Below are 16,508 nucleotides of genomic sequence, written 5' to 3' on the forward strand. Positions count from 1 at the left end.
TTGAGCTTCTCGTCAACCATCACCGCCAAGTCCTTCTCCTCAGGGCTGCTCTCCATCCATTCTCCACCCAGTCTGTATTTGTGCTTGGGATTGCCCCAACCCACATGCAGGACCTTGCACTTGGCCTCGTTGAACTTCATGCAGTTCACACTGGCCCAGCTCTCAAGCCTGTCCAGGTCCCTCTGGATGGCATCGCTTCCCTCCAGTGTATAGATCACACCACACAGCTTGGTGTCGTCGGCAAACTTGCTGAGGGCGCACTCAATCCCACTGTCCATGTCGCCGACAGAGATGTTAAACAACACCTGTCCCAATACCGAGCCCTGAGGAACGTCACTTGTCACTGGTGTCCACTTGGACATTGAGCTGCTGACCATAACTCTTTGAGTGCGACCATCCAGCCAATTCCTTATCCACCGAGTGGTCCATCTGCCAAGTCCATGTCTCTCCAATTTAGAGACAAGGATGTCATGCGGGACAGTGTCAAAGGCTTTGCACAAGTCCAGGTAGTTGACATCAGTTTCTCTTCCCCTATCCACCAGTGCTGTAACCCCATCGCAGAGGGCCACCAAATTTGTCAGGCATGATTTGCCCTTGGTGAAGCCACGTTGGCTGTCACCAGTCATCTCCTTGATTTCCATGTGCTTCAGTATATTTTCCAGGAGGATCTGCTCCATGATGTTGCCAGCCACAGAGGTGAGACTGACTGTCCTGTAGTTCCCCGAGTCTTCCTTTTTTCCCTTCTTGAAGATGGGGGTTATGTTTCCCCTTTTCCAGTCAGTGGGAACTTCACCAGACTGCTATGACTTCTCAGAAATGATGCATAGTGGCATAGCAACTTCATCCGCCAGTTCCCTCAGGACCCATGGATGCACCTCATCAGGTCCCATGGACTTGTGCACCTTCACATTCCTTAGATGGTCTTGAACCTGGTCTTCTCCTACAGTGGGTGGTTCTTCATCCTTCCAGTCCCTGCCTCTGCCTTCTGTGACTTGGGTGGTGAGGCTAGAGCACTTGTCAGTGAAGACTGAGGAAAAGAAGTTGTTGAGTACCTCAGCCTTCTCCATATCCCAAGGAACCAGGTCTCCCGGTTCCTTCCGGAGAGGGCCCATATTTTCCCCAGTCTTCCTTTTATCACTGACATACCTATAGAAGCATTTCTTTTGTCCTTGACATCCCTGGCCAGATTGAATTCTATCAGGGCTTTAGCTTTCCGAACGTGTTCCCTGGCTGCTCGGACAATTCCCCTGTACTACTCCCAGGCTACCTGCCCTTGCTTCCACCCTCTGTAGGCTTCCTTCTTGTGCCTGAGTTTATCCAGGACCTCCTTGTTCATGCAGGCTTCCTGGCATTTTTGCCTGCCTTCAAGTTTATTGGCATGCATCGCTCCTGAGGCTGGAGGAGATTGTCCTTGAATACTCACCAGCTTTCTTGGGCCCCTCTTCCCTCCAGGGCTTTATCCCAAGGGACTCTCCCGAGCAGGTTTTCACTGATCTCACAGAATTGCAGAATAGTTAAGGGTTGGAAGGGACCTCTGAAGATCATGTAGTCCAACTCCCTGCCAAAGTATGTTCACCTAGAGCACGTTGCACAGAGTCGCGTCCAGGCAGCTTTTGAATATTTCCAGAGAAGGAGACTCCACAACCTCCCTGGGCAGCCTGTTCCAGTGCTCTCTGACCCTCAAAGTAAAGAAGTACCTCCTCATATTCAAATGCCTTTCTTTCCCCTGCTCATTTGGGTTCATCAGTCCCTTTCTTGTCCTTCAAGTGCCCGGAAATGGCTGCAGGAGGATGTGCCCCATCCCCTTCCCAGGGACTGAGGCAGGCTGACCCACTTGTAATTCTCCCAATTCTCATTCCTACCTATCTTGAAGATGGGTTTGACATCTGCCTTTTCCAAGGACCCCAGATTATCTCTCATTGCTGTGGCACTCTTGAGAGCACAATCCAGAATCACGGGCAAGCAGACAGAAGCATTTGCAGTGAGCCTGTCCAAGGCAGATGAGATGAATCTCAGTGGGCCAGTGGAGTTAGTTCCTGGAGTTACACACACAAATGTCAGGATTCTGCCAGGTGTCCACATCTGAGCTGGCCTCATGGACTCCTTATGCACCCAGGGATGTTCAGAGACAGAGTCTGTCCCTTTTACACAAGAAGGCAGGAGTCATAGTGTCTCCCTGGCCTGCTGCTGCCACTCCCAGAGGATGGGAGACACCTCAGCCCTATGGTGTATCTTCATGCTCTGCACTCATCTGAGATGCCCCACATCATGAGGAATGGACAGAGGGACCTCGGTTCAAGGAAGCACATCCCAGTGCTGCATTCAGGTGGTTTCCATGGGATGTTACTCCCAACATGAAGTGACCTTGACCCACTGTCTGTCCCACAGGCCTTCATGGAACCCCAAGGAAGACCTGATGGCATTTGTGCTCACTCATATTCATCTCACCTCATGCACATGATGTGCATGCTTACCTCTGTACAATGCAAACACGGACATCTGACCTACTCATTTGGTGTCCTTCCATGGAGGGACAGAGAACCTTTCCAAGCTGGATGAGAGGTCAGTGCTGGGCATGGATGGTGGTTGTGAGGGGCTGGTCCATGATGATTGCCTTGGGGCAGCTTCCCTGCAGTGTCCAGTGAACATCGGCACAGACCAGACGCTGCTCTGCTGGTCCTTCAGGTCTCTCGTAGGAGGTCTGGCTGTGAGGACACTGCTGCATGCCCCAACCTTGCACACCCACACTGTTTAGCTGTACACTGGTGTTTTCATCTGTGGGTCACTTTGTTGGGCATGTTCTTGACAGAATCTTTGGAAGAAGACCTAAGCCTTCAGGCACTGCCCTGAGGAGTTCACCTTTCTTTATGGAAAGGCTGTTATGGAGGTCAGCACTTTCACAGAGGTGCCCATTGCCTGTCCCTGCCTGTGGTCACAGCACTACCATGCAGCACAACTGTGACCAAGCTGCCACAGCACTCAGGCCTTACACCAATGCGAGGGATCAGAGAGTGTGGAAGTGGAAAGAGAACAGCTCTGGAAGACCAAGCACAGGTGTTCCCTGGCAGTGCTGCGTAGGGGAAAGGGACCTGGGGGTCCTAGTGGACAACAGGATGACCATGAGCCAGCAGTGTGCCCTTGTGGCCAAGAAGGCCAATGGCATCCTGGGGTGTATTAGAAGGGGTGTGGTCAGCAGGTCGAGAGAGGTTCTCCTCCCCCTCTACTCTGCCCTGGTGAGGCCGCATCTGGAGTATTGTGTCCAGTTCTGGGCCCCTCAGTTCAAGAAGGACAGGGAACTGCTAGAGAGAGTCCAGCGCAGAGCCACGAAGATGATTAAGGGAGTGGAACATCTCCCTTATGAGGAGAGGCTGAGGGAGCTGGGTCTCTTTAGCTTAGAGAAGAGGAGACTGAGGGGTGACCTCATTAATGTTTATAACTATGTAAAGGGCAAGTGTCAAGAGGATGGAGCCAGGCTCTTCTCAGTGACATCCCTTGACAGGACAAGGGGCAATGGGTGCAAGCTGGAGCACAGGAGGTTCCACTTAAATTTGAGGAAAAACTTCTTTACTGTAAGGGTGACTGAACACTGGAACAGGCTGCCCAGAGAGGTTGTGGAGTCTCCTTCTCTGGAGACATTCAAAACCCGCCTGGACGCGTTCCTGTGTGATATGGTCTAGGCAATCCTACCCCGGCAGGGGGATTGGACTAGATGATCTTTCGAGGTCCCTTCCAATCCCTAACATTCTGTGATTCTGTGATTCTGTGACTCTTTTACCCTCCACCCATGCACACAGGAACTGTCCCTGCAGCTCCAAAAAGGCCTTGGAGGAAGGATCTCAGGAAAGAAATGATCCCTTTATTTTGCTTAAACACACAGAGAGCACAACTCCTCATTTCCAAAGCCAAAAAAGAAAAGCAGACAGTGAATTAGAAAGGGGATGACAACATTATCACAAGTGAAAAACCACCACCAAGAAAAAAACAAACAAAAACCAGGATGGGCTTGTAATGAGTTACATTATAACTGCTCTGCAGAAGATGATGGGCAGTTTATTGCTTCAGAAAAACATCCAGTCATCAGCTTCCACAAGACATCCTTGAGCTCCTGGTTCCTCATGCTGTAGATGAGGGGGTTCACAGCTGGAGGCACCACGGAGTACAGAACTGCCACCACCAGATCCAGGGATGGGGAGGACATGGAGGGGGGCTTCAGGTAGGCAAACATGGTGGTGCTGGTAAACAGGGAGACCATGGCCAGGTGAGGGAGGCACGTGGAAAAGGCTTTGTGGCGTCCCGGCTGAGAGGGGATCCTCATCACGGCCCTGAAGATCTGCGCATAAGACAGCACAATGAAAGCAAAACAGCCAAAACCTACACAGAGACTAACCACAAGGAGCCCAAACTCACTGAGGTAGGAGTGTGAGCAGGAGAGCTTGAGGATCTGGGAGATTCCACAGAAGAACTGGTCCACAGCATTGCCTTGCCAGAGGGGTAGTGAAAATGTATTGGCCATGTGCAGCAGAGCATAGAGGAAACAACTGCCCCAGGCAGCTGCTGCCATGTGGACACAAGCTCTGCTGCCCATCAGGATCCCATAGTGCAGGGGTTTGCAGATGGCAATGTAACGGTCATAGGCCATGATGGTGAGAAGAGAATACTCTGCTGCGATCAGAAAAACAAAGAAAAATACCTGGGCAGCACATCCTGCGTAGGTGATGGCCTTGGTGTCCCAGAGGGAATTGGCCATGGATTTGGGGAGAGTGGTGGAGATGGAGCCCAGGTCAAGAAGGGAGAGATTGAGGAGGAAGAAGTACATGGGGGTGTGGAGGCGGTGGTCATAGGCTACAGCAGTGATGATGAGGCCATTGCCCAGGAGGGCAGCCAGGTAGATGCCCAGGAAGAGCCAAAAGTGCAGGAGCTGCAGCTCCCGTGTGTCTGCAAATGCCAGGAGGAGGAAGTGGGTGATGGAGCTGCTGTTGGACATTTTCTGCCTCTGGGCATGGGGACCTGTCATAGGAGAAAAAGAAAGTGACAAGTTAGGGGAGCCTTCTCTAAGTAAAATCAAATACATTTCTCAAAGTCTCCCCCCCTGTAACACACAGACATCCTTTTGTTTTTCTAGGAGACCTTCCTTGAGCTCTGTGGCTGGACACCCTGGTTGGTGCTGGCCACGTGTTTGATGAAGAGCAGGACATCTGCCCATGGTTTCCCAATAAGTCAGCCGTGCTCTGCAGAAGTGGGTTGGGGCAGGGACTGGTCTTGGTGGTCAACTTTGTCCAATGAAACTGGTGTTAATGGCCTGTCAGCATCTGCACCCCCAGTGCTAAGGAACAGGGATGGCAGAAGGCAGTTTAAGAGTTCTAGGTTCTTTTACAGTTCCCCCTCCATCTCACTGGAGGAGTATTCTTGGATGTCAGAAACCCTCAGCATTTCTGCTGCACTCAGGGAGAACTGAGCGAGTCCTGCGAGGCAAGAGGATTGCCTGTGCCTTAGTGCAGAGTGAGAGGAACTGGTCTGTCCCTCTGTCCTGTTCTCAGTTTCTCTGGGCTTGCACCTTTCTGACATGGAGTGTTATCACACTCCCATGTTACCCTGAAAAATGACCAGACACTGCTGAGAGCAGAGAGATCCACTGCAGATCACTAAATGTCTCACCCTTTCTCAAGGTCTCAGCCCCCCACTTCTAGTCCACGACACTCATGCCTTATTTCACCAATCCAACAGCATTTCCTCAGCTCCAGAGGCTTTGAATTCGCCATGGGGCTTTAAGATAAAACAGAGGTGCTATGAGATAGGCTTGCATCGCTCAGGGCAGCTTGCACCTTGGAAGGGCATCTCAAGGGGACAGCCAAGTGTCCTAACAAGGGCATCTCTGTAGGAGTCAGCTCATATCCCAGCCCCACAGACTATATTGACCAGATCCCACAGGTGCTAGGAAAGTTGGGACACTTGTTTCCATGGACACACCTGCATGAAAGGACCCACAAGATCAGTGTGTGACTCTGCAGCTGAAACTCCACCTCCCCAGAGATCCTGGGAGCAAGAATGAAATTGAAGCGGGGCGGTGGCTCACCGCGTGTCGGGCCACGGCCGGAGCAACAACCCGATCTCAATGTGAGCATGGAAGTCCCCCCCCTCTTAGTAAAGCACGCAACAGATATATAGGCGGGGCTGCTAATCATGCGTCCGGATCGCACCTGCGATTGGTCCACAGATTTACATACTCAGAGCTCTGGAGTTAACTCTTGCATAGCTCAAAGCCTGGGTTGCTCAGACTGCTCAGTGGCACAAGATCGTGCCCCTTCTCACTTAACCAAGCCTCTACAATTCCCCCTTCTTGTTTGTGAGCAAGCCAGGCCTGATTTGCAAGTTTCATTAAAGCTTTCTGCAGGCCAGAAAATAGACATGGTAACACCAATAAGACAAAAATGGGTGTATCCCAAGGACTAACTGAGGGTTTGATGTGTCCTGCTCTTAACTGTTCCTCTACTAGTCCCTTGTCAAATATAGAAAATTCAGTTACATTTGGTCACCTCAAAGCAGTTGTAACATTAGGTTGGTCAATTTAAATACTGTGGCTCCCTGTTGGATATACACACAATCTTTACACCCAAACATTAATGCATACAAAGCAACAAGGCATTGTTGAATAAATCAGCAAAAAGTTAACTGCTGCAGTTTAGGCCCTGTGACCAATTACACATGATTAAAATTACTTCCCACATTCACATCCACAGTACTCTTCCACCATTTAACAGCTCAACCAAAATGTTACATATGAAAAACAATGACTAACAGGCAAAATACTAAACCTGTATATTTGATATTGCAAATACACTTATGACTATATTCCTCGTAGCGTCTGATTTTACTCCATACTGTGTAACTGCAGCTTTTGCTTGTTGAAGAATTTTCCAATCATGTGGTTCCCAAGTAGCTACTCCATTCTGTTGTAGTACTGGAAAAGCTCCCACTCCACCTAGGTGCCCGAGGTGCAGGTGGAAGCGGAGCATCCCTGGCGTTGTCTCTGTTTTGTTGCTGTACCTTTAAATCCCTCAATTCTCGCAAGAGCCACTGTTCCCAAGTGGCTACCACCGCACGGGCTTCGGCTACAGACGGTTGTATTGGCGCCGACATGCCTTTAACTGCTGGTAACCCAAAGAAATGAGCCTGAGTCCCAGAAGTTTTTGCCTTTTTAGCGGCGGGGTGTGGGGGGGGTGTGGACTCCGGAACCGCCAGCATCTCAGCAGCCGCGCAGGAGACCTCTCTTTCTGCCCTCGTAGATTTTAAAGTCTCTATCACTTCTTGCCAGAGTCCACGCATCTCCCTAATTTCTTTTTCCTCAGGGTTCCTCTCAATAGTCTTTTCCCACATAATGTCTCCCATTTCTCTCCATTCCTCCACGGAAAATACAAGCGCTGTGTCTTTAAAATGTCCCCAGCGCTGGCCCAACTTTATCAGCTTAATTAGCTGTTTTTCCACTGTCTCGCTCCCTCTCTTAGAGACGATACCTGCGAGTAACGCGGCTGCAGCCTCTGTCTCCATGGCTGCCCTTTTTTACTCTGGGAGCTGAATGGCCAACTCTTCCAGTGTCTGCTCTGCCTTCTTTGACCCAAGCAGCACCACTCCCAACACCCTCCTTATCGCTGCTTACTGCAGTCTTGGAGAGAGCAAGCCGAAGGGAACCATCCTCTGCTACCAGTTGAAGCGGGGCGGCAGCTCACCGGGTGTCGGGCCACGGCCCGGAGCAACAACTCGATCTCAATGTGAGCATGGAAGTCCCCCCGTCTTCGCAAAGCACACAGTGGATATATAGGCAGGGCTGCTAATCACGCGTCCCGATAGCACCTGCGATCGGTCCACAGATTTACATACTCGGAGCTCTGGAGTTAACTCTTGCATAGCTCAAAGCCTGGGTTGCTCAGACTGAAGCCTCTACACCTCTACATGAAATAACCAGAGCAATGACAGAGACAAGTGCAGAAAGAAGGGAAAATCCAGTGAGGGTGTGGCTGGGAGAGGTCAGGGCAGAGGCAGCCGGGCCCTCAGGACAGCGGTACCCTGACCCAGCTGTGCACGCCACCTCCCACACACCAGCATTGCCGGGCAGCTGCTCTCAGCCCCTGTGCTCTGCAGAGGGAACTGGGCACGTGGCTGGAGAGCTGCACCACGCCTCTGCTGGAGCTCTGGCTGCACAGGAGGGGGTTCATGTCCTGGACCCCATGGCCCTGAGGGCAGAGGCTTTGTTGGGTGGGAGAGGAGGCAAGGGGGCTTGCTCAGAGAAGGGGTCTGCATTGGAGGGGGCCACACGGAGTTTTCTGAATTATCCCTCCCACAACATTTCTGGTTTTAGGTTCCTCTCATTCCCAGATCATATCCCTGCTGCCTGGAGATTTTCCTCCTGGGAGGTGTTTCCCTGCCAGCATTCACAGACACCATTGCAAACTCTGTGCTCTTACCTGCAGAAACCTGCCTCTTTGCACGGCACTGGCTGTGTGCATGTTCCTGCCTGGAGGTTCAGAAGGTCAGAACAGCCTGATGGGTCCAGCAAAGGTGATGCTGGTGGTGTCCATGGGCAGAGGAGTGGCTGGATGCACTTTAGGAGGCTCCTAGCAGACCTGCTGATCGCTCAAAGATACAGCTCAGGAGTCTCAATGACTTGTTCAAACTTGAGAACATTTTTCTATTTCTCTTTCTCTTTCCCTCTACTCCCCCTCCTGTCCCCTGCCCTCAAAGTAGGAAACTGAAAACACAGACCCAGGAAATCTCTTTATAGCAAACCCTGCCTTGACCTTCCTCTTGAAACATCCCCTTGCAAGTGTCCTAGTGCTGATCTGGAGCTGAGAGCAGCCCTGGCCCACACAGCACACTCTCGACCCTGCCCTGCCTGGGGTCACTCCTTCCACCCACAGCTTCTCCCTGCAGCACCAGAGGGAGATCCCCAGGCAGGCTGAGTGCTGACCCTGGCAGGCAGCAGAGTCCCTGCCCCGACACAAAGACCCCTGGGGTGCAGGGACCCTGCTCTCAAGGACAGCCCTGGGCACCCCTGGCTGCACACCCCTGCAGTTGTCCCCAGCAGAAGCAGCCGTCATGCTCTGTCCCTCTGACAGTGCAGCAGGGAAGCCCTGCTCTGGAGCATGTTCTTCTCTACAACAGAGATGCTGTGAGAGACATCCTGACAGCTCCTGTAAACTGTGGGATGCAGCAGCTTCAGGTAATCCCACCAGCAACTGCCCCTGCATTGTCCTGCAGCCAGAGACTTACCATGTGGAGGGCTGTGAAGATTTCTCCCCCAGTGAGCTCTCAGCACCCTCCCACCCCACACTGCCTTTAACCTCTCTCTGCCTGGCTCCTCTCCCCTCGCTGCCTGCAGGCAGTGCCCTCAGCCCTGCTGCGCTCTGCACAGGAGCTGCTCCTGGGCAGAGCTGTCTCTCTGCAGCGCTGCCCACTTGCCATCAGCTCCCTCCATCCCAGGAGCCCAGCCCAGCTCAGCAGCAGAGGGACCAGCCCAAGGTGTCTCTTCCTCTGTCCCCTCTGGGCTCCCTCCAGGTGTCCCTGGGGCTCCAGGGGAACCTGCTGTGAAACAGGCTGAAGCAATCACTCATCTTCCCTCCCTCAGCTGGGGAGAGACACTTCTTTCCAGCAGTGTCATTTCTCCTCTCAGAGACAAAGTGAGGTCTAAGACTGACATTTCCTTGTCCCATCATTGCACAGGAAAACTGGACAGTGAGCAGGAGGGATCTCCTTTACCCCTGCTGATGGAAGGGATGCAGATGAGTCAATAGAAGCATCTCCTTTGTGGGTTTGTAGTCCTGGGGCTAGAAGGGGACTCAGCCCCCTCCCATGCACACCACAAACCCACAGGAGGTGGGATTCCTCTTGCCTCAGGTGTTCAGGTGGGCACAAAATAGACACCTGCATGTGAGCTCCTTGTCTCAGCCCCCATGGTGATTAATGGAGATGGAGGGCAGGACTGGGCTGTTCAGACACCAGCCTGGTGACATTGAAGGTGTCAGGGGTGGTTGAAGATGTGCAGGTAACTGCAAGCTCTAACAGAGCAGTTCATAGAGACAGGCCAACATCAGAGGGAATCCTCTTAGAGGCTGCTGGGTATTTTCTTTGGCCAATTGAAATGACAGCTGATGCCCAAATTAAGGGCAACTAAACCTGTCCCCACTCATTATGGTCAGGGCAGCCTGCGGAGTTATTCATCTGAACAACTGGAGTCATGTGCCACAGGGAGAGCTCAGGTTCTCTCTTTCTCTTCTCCACGAGCTGTATTTACTAAGTTTTCCCTGACTGCACTGGCAGTGGTTTCATGTTCAGCCCCACATTGCCTATCAGAATTCAGGGCAGCTACTCAAGTTAGTGTTCACATCCAGGCCCACAGAGCTACATGAGATGCCAGGGCTTACAGGACAGCAGAGGAGTTACAACAAAGCAATTTGAATTCAGGGTGGGTGCAGGACAGGCCCCCCCACATACAGCATCACAGAGAGTGTGATTTGGTGCCTGTGTGCCATTGACTGATGCGATCAGTCAGAGGTATCAGTCATCAGGTGCCATCAGAGAGGCACAGTCTTTCCCTTCTTCTTCTAACCAAGAGCTGCAGGCATTGCATGGACACAAAACATAGCACACTGGGTTCTTTCTCACACCCTTGATGATACAGTCAAGGAACACACTAATCATTTTCACAGTTTGTCTGGATACATCTTGCCTTTAAGGACAGCATAATCCAAGCACAGCAATGGTTCATATCAAAACTCAATTGAAACTGAAAAAGGCATTCAAGGGCACCAAGATGAGCTTCTCCTACTTTAGGAACAGTTAAAGAAGAAACAGAGATAATGTGGGACCTCTGCTGAATGCCGTAGGGGTAGGTGCAGATAGATCTGAGATATTCTATGTCCTCTTTGCCTCAATTACCACCAGCAAGTTCTCCCAGGCCTTTGAGCTTCGAGGCAGGACTCTGCAGGAGAACAACCAGCAGTGGATGGGGATCAAGACAAAGATCACTTGGGCAAACTACATCCTTACCATTCCATGGGACCAGAGGGGCTGCATCTATGTGTGCCTAGAGAGTTTTTTACCAGGAGGTGCAGGTCTGTTATGATCCCAGTAAGAAAGGGACTCAGTCTCTTTGAGGTATCCTTTAAAATGCTGTTAGGGCTAAGATTATAAGGGGAGAATAGTATAGATAATCTTTCTTCTTGTTAGGTGGCGGGAAGCCTGGGTGGTGTAGCATTGAATGGGACTCCACCTATATGCATCTTGTCATGCAGACTCTGTCCATCTTGTCATGCAGACTCTGTCCATAGGAGTGATTCTCCCAGTTTAATCATTCAAGCGCTTATTGTGTTTCCTTACAAGGTCACAACTCTATTCATCTTCTCTTCACTCAAACAGAAATGGTGTTCTCATGAGAACTTCTTGCTGCACTGTTAAACAGAGACAAGGTCACACAAGTGGCGGAATGGTCAGTACCGAGTGGGAGCTGCCTGCAGGATCCACTGTGACAATGAGGTGCTGAGGCTGTCTCGCGGCCAAGGGATCTGTGCAGCACAGAACTAACTGCTCGATGTGCAATGGTCTTCTGGTGAGGAGCAGTGCTCAGGTTTCCCTGGGAGAAGTCTGTGCTCCACCCTCGTGCCACAGCTAAGGTGCTTATGTCCAAATGTGCATGGTCAGGAGGATCTGGAGCACAGGCAGGAGGATCTGAAGCCCCATGACTTGTCACAGGACTGTTATGTTTCTGGGTTCAATGAGATGTGGTGGGACAGCTTGCTGAGCTGGGGTGCTGCAATGGAAGATACAGGCTCTGCTGGAGGGACTGACAGGGAGGATGATGACCAGAGAGATGCCCTCTGTGTGAAGGAGCAGCTTCGATATATGGAGCTCCTCAACGAGATGGGCAACAGGTTTTGTTGGCTTTTGTGTGTGAGGATGAGAGGACAAGTCAGTACAGGTGACATTTTCTTGGCGGTTATAAACTACTTCACAGAACCACAGAATCAATCAGGTTGGAAGAGACCTCTGGGATCATCGAGTCCAACCATTGCCCTGATACCACCATGTCAACTAGACCATGGCACTAAGTGCCATGTCCAGTCTTTTCTTAAACACCTCCAGAGATGGTGACTCCACCACCTCCCTGGGCAGCCTGCTCCAATGTCAAATGACCCTTTCTGAAAATAAAGGCTTCAGTCCACCTCACTTTTGTCTCATCCAGCTCAGACTTTAACAGCCTCTCTGTGAAGATATTGTGGGAGATGATAGTGTCAAAAGATTTTCTGAAATCCAGGTAGACAATAGTCACTCTTCTCTCCTCATGTAGGAAGCCAGGCATGTAATTGGAGAAGGTTATCAGGTCAGTTAAAAATTACTTCCCCTTAGTGAAGCCATGCTGACTGCTCCTGATGACATTATAGTCCTTCATGCACCTGGAAACGGTTTACAGGATGAGCTGCTCCTTCACCTCAAGGAGGGACAGAGGTGAGGCTGACCAACCTGTCATTCCCTGAGTCCTCCTTTTGTCCCTTCTTGAAGGTAGGATTCACATTTGTTTACCTCGGGTGTGACCTGGGCCTCTTGATACCACTGTGCTCTGGGCCTCATTTGGGGTCTGGCACTTGGAGGCCCCTAGTGTTATGCCATTGTACACCTAACACCTTCATTCAGTTGTGCACGTGGAGGTGGGCACTGCCTCCAAGACACCCTGAGGTAGCTGAAAAACCTCTGTGGGACTGAGAAATGTGACCCAGGAGCTACAGGAGCCCTTCTGGAGGAGGAGCTGGTGGACAGGCAGGGAAGCCCAAGGCATCTTATTTAAGACGACTGATTTCCTTCTCTTGACTAGAAAGGGAAGCCTGGGCAATTGAACCCAAGGTGTCCAACATTAAAGGAGATAACTCTCATCCCTGCCTTCATCTACATTGGAGACACATATACTTCACCCTGCAATGAATAAAACATGAGTGGGTCTGTATGCTGCAGAGTTTACTTGATAAAGTTCCTGTAACCCAAAGTTATTGGAATTAGTGCATATTTGGCTGTGCAAAATAAAGCATTTCTTTCACTTGGTCTCTTCCCTCTGTGGATTGAGGGAGCTCGTGACTTTCACATGTGACTCACTGTGTGCAAAGAGCAAATATGGACAGAGTCTGGGGCAGGGAGAGCTTGGGGGGATCTTGGCATCTGTGCTTGACACAGAAGGTGTTTTCCATTGGTCTAAGGTTATCTGATGTGGAAAGTGGACTTCAGTGGAGGTAATGTGGATTTAATATACAGTAATGAGTTTTATTTTTTATTGAACTATGCCATCATTTGTTTTTATTTGTTGGCAGTTAAGAAGCATCCATCTGCTGTGTCTGCGTGCAGCTCTTTCTCCGAGTGAAACAGGTCGGAGTTGGTGCCAACAGGCTGAAACATGTAGCTACAGTCTGTAGCGGAGGAAGCTCAGATTTCACAGAATCACAGAATCACAGAATCACAGAATGTTAGGGATTGGAAGGGACCTCGAAAGATCATCTAGTCCAATCCCCCTGCCGGGGCAGGATTGCCTAGACCATATCACACAGGAACGCGTCCAGGCGGGTTTTGAATGTCTCCAGAGAAGGAGACTCCACAACCTCTCTGGGCAGCCTGTTCCAGTGTTCAGTCACCCTTACAGTAAAGAAGTTTTTCCTCAAATTTAAGTGGAACCTCCTGTGCTCCAGCTTGCACCCATTGCCCCTTGTCCTGTCAAGGGATGTCACTGAGAAGAGCCTGGCTCCATCCTCTTGACACTTGCCCTTTACATAGTTATAAACATTAATGAGGTCACCCCTCAGTCTCCTCTTCTCTAAGCTAAAGAGACCCAGCTCCCTCAGCCTCTCCTCATAAGGGAGATGTTCCACTCCCTTAATCATCTTCGTGGCTCTGCGCTGGACTCTCTCTAGCAGTTCCCTGTCCTTCTTGAACTGAGGGGCCCAGAACTGGACACAATACTCCAGATGCGGCCTCACCAGGGCAGAGTAGAGGGGGAGGAGAACCTCTCTCGACCTGCTGACCACACCCCTTCTAATACACCCCAGGATGCCATTGGCCTTCTTGGCCACAAGGGCACACTGCTGGCTCATGCTCATCCTGTTGTCCACTAGGACCCCCAGGTCCCTTTCCCCTACGCTGCTCTCCAACAGCTCTGCCCCCAACTTGTACTGGTACATGGGGTTGTTCTTGCCCAGATGCAGGACTCTACACTTGCCCTTGTTATATTTCATTAAATTTCTCCCCGCCCAACTCTCCAGCCTGTCCAGGTCTCTCTGAATGGCTGCGCAGCCTTCCGGCATCTCAGCCACTCCTCCCAGTTTTGTGTCATCAGCGAACTTGCTGACAGCGCACTCTAATCCCTCATCCAAGTCATTAATGAATATATTGAATAGAACTGGTCCCAGTACCGACCCTTGCGGAACTCCGCTAGACACAGACCTCCAACTGGACTCTGTCCCGCTGACCACTACTCTCTGGCTTCTTTCCTTCAGCCAGTTCACAATCCACCTCACTACCCGATCATCCAGACCAAACTTCCTCAGTTTAGCTGCGAGGATGCTGTGGGAGACCGTGTCAAACGCTTTACTGAAATCGAGATAGACCACATCCACAGCTTTACCATCATCTATCCACCGGGTAACATCCTCATAAAAGGCTATCAAGTTGGTTGAGCAAGACTTCCCCTTGGTGAAGCCATGTTGAGTGCCCCTAATGATCCCCCTATCCTTGATGTGCCTAGAGACAGCACCAAGAACAAGTTGCTCCATCACCTTTCCGGGGATGGAGGTGAGGCTGACCGGTCTATAGTTCCCCGGGTCCTCCTTCCTGCCCTTTTTGAAGACTGGAGTGACATTCGCTTTCCTCCAGTCCTCAGGCACCTCTCCTGTTGCCCATGACTTAGCAAAGATGATGGAGAGTGGCCTAGCAATGACTTCCGCCAGCTCCCTCAGCACCCGCGGGTGCATCCCATCAGGGCCCATGGATTTATGGACGTCCAGGTTGCTTAATTGGTCCCTGACCCAGCCCTCATCAACCAAGACAGATTCCTCCTCTATCCTGACTTCTTCTGAGGCCGCAGGGATCCGGGGCTCCTCAGGACAGCCTCCAGCAGTATAGACAGAGGCAAAGAAGGCATTCAGTAACTCCGCCTTCTTTTTATCCTCTGTCTCCAGGACCCCCACCTCATTCATCAGTGGGTCTACATTGCCTCTAGTGTTGGCTTTACCTGCAATGTATTTGAAGAAGCCCTTTCTGTTGTCCTTGACCTCTCTTGCAAGGTTTAATTCCAAGGAGGCCTTAGCTTTCCTAGTTGCCTCCCTACATCCTCTGACAACAGACTTATATTCCTCCCAAGTGGCCAGCCCCTCCTTCCACGATCTGTACACCTTCTTCTTCCACTTGAGTTTCCATTTGAACAAGGCTGCTTTAAGTGCCAGGTGTTTGATGAGGGAAATGTTTGGGTTGGGGGTAGGGATGAAGATGGATTGATTGTCGGACATAAAGGGTCTTGATTTTCATATACATTCAAACTGAATTAGGAGAGGCTCAGGATCAATATCATTTGGAGATTGCTGATGCCAAGTAATGTGTAAACAGGAAAAAAAAGTGAAAAAAATCTTTTCTTATTGCTGTTTAGTAATAAAATATTTTCACTTTGATTACCCTCCTGAAATCTCTCTAGTTAACCACATCGGAATTGAAGATTTAAATGAAAATTATTCCCAGAGGCTTGGCTTGTTACGGTGTTTTGAATATTAGTGAGACCTCTGGTACTGAATTCCTGAACTGAAGATCGTGAAAGACAGAACAGGCCCCTAGAGAAGTAAAACTCAGCAGCAAACCTCCAAGGTTCTGAGGATATCAGCAAGCCCCCCTGAGGACCATCACTGAGAAGAGACCATGGAGGGAGTGACCAGACAAGAAGACCATCCCTGGGGACTTGTGAAGCAGGAAGTCAGAGGCACTGGTGACAAGTGGAAAATCCAATGTGGAGTGTGGCTGTGAGAGCCCTTAATGTGTTTTGCCAAGAAGGACAGCCAAGCCCTGGCCCCCATCCCCTGGGAATGAGGAACTGTTGCCTCGCAGGATGCTCCTGGCTCTTCTGGGGAGCAGAATGATGTGAGGGTGTGGAATGTTGAGTGCAGGGGAGTAATAAGACACCTGCCAGGTTCTGTGGGGGGGTGGGTGTCTTCTCATGGGCCTCAGTGGAAGCGAGAGCAGCCATAGCCAAGAGGACAAAGACCTCATTTCTGTTGGCAGGGGGTTGTCCCAAATGCACCGAGGCCCTTGGTCATCCCCACTGCAGGCTGTCCTACATTGTCCTATGCCTCTGCTTATTTCCTTGCAGACTTTAGCTGCTGCCCTGTTTCCCCACCTCACTCTGACGCTGGGATCTCCCAAGCTTTACTCATGTCCCTCTGTCCTCTCTCACTGTTGCTTCAAAGAGCTGTGATTACCTGAGGACTTGCCAGTGCATG

The 16,508-nt window shown here is 50.8% G+C and overlaps 1 protein-coding gene across 1 annotated transcript; it reads right to left on the reverse strand.

The window, feature by feature from the left end:
• Window positions 1–4,018: 4,018 nt before the first annotated feature.
• LOC137677012 (olfactory receptor 14J1-like) lies at window positions 4,019–5,071 on the reverse strand. The gene has a single exon (XM_068424204.1). The coding sequence runs from the start codon at window positions 5,069–5,071 to the stop codon at window positions 4,019–4,021; it is 1,053 nt and encodes a 350-aa protein (XP_068280305.1).
• Between the last annotated feature and the right edge of the window lie 11,437 nt (window positions 5,072–16,508).

This window comes from Nyctibius grandis, assembly GCF_013368605.1.
Source record: "Nyctibius grandis isolate bNycGra1 chromosome 34 unlocalized genomic scaffold, bNycGra1.pri SUPER_34_unloc_1, whole genome shotgun sequence".
Taxonomy (NCBI): domain Eukaryota; kingdom Metazoa; phylum Chordata; class Aves; order Nyctibiiformes; family Nyctibiidae; genus Nyctibius; species Nyctibius grandis.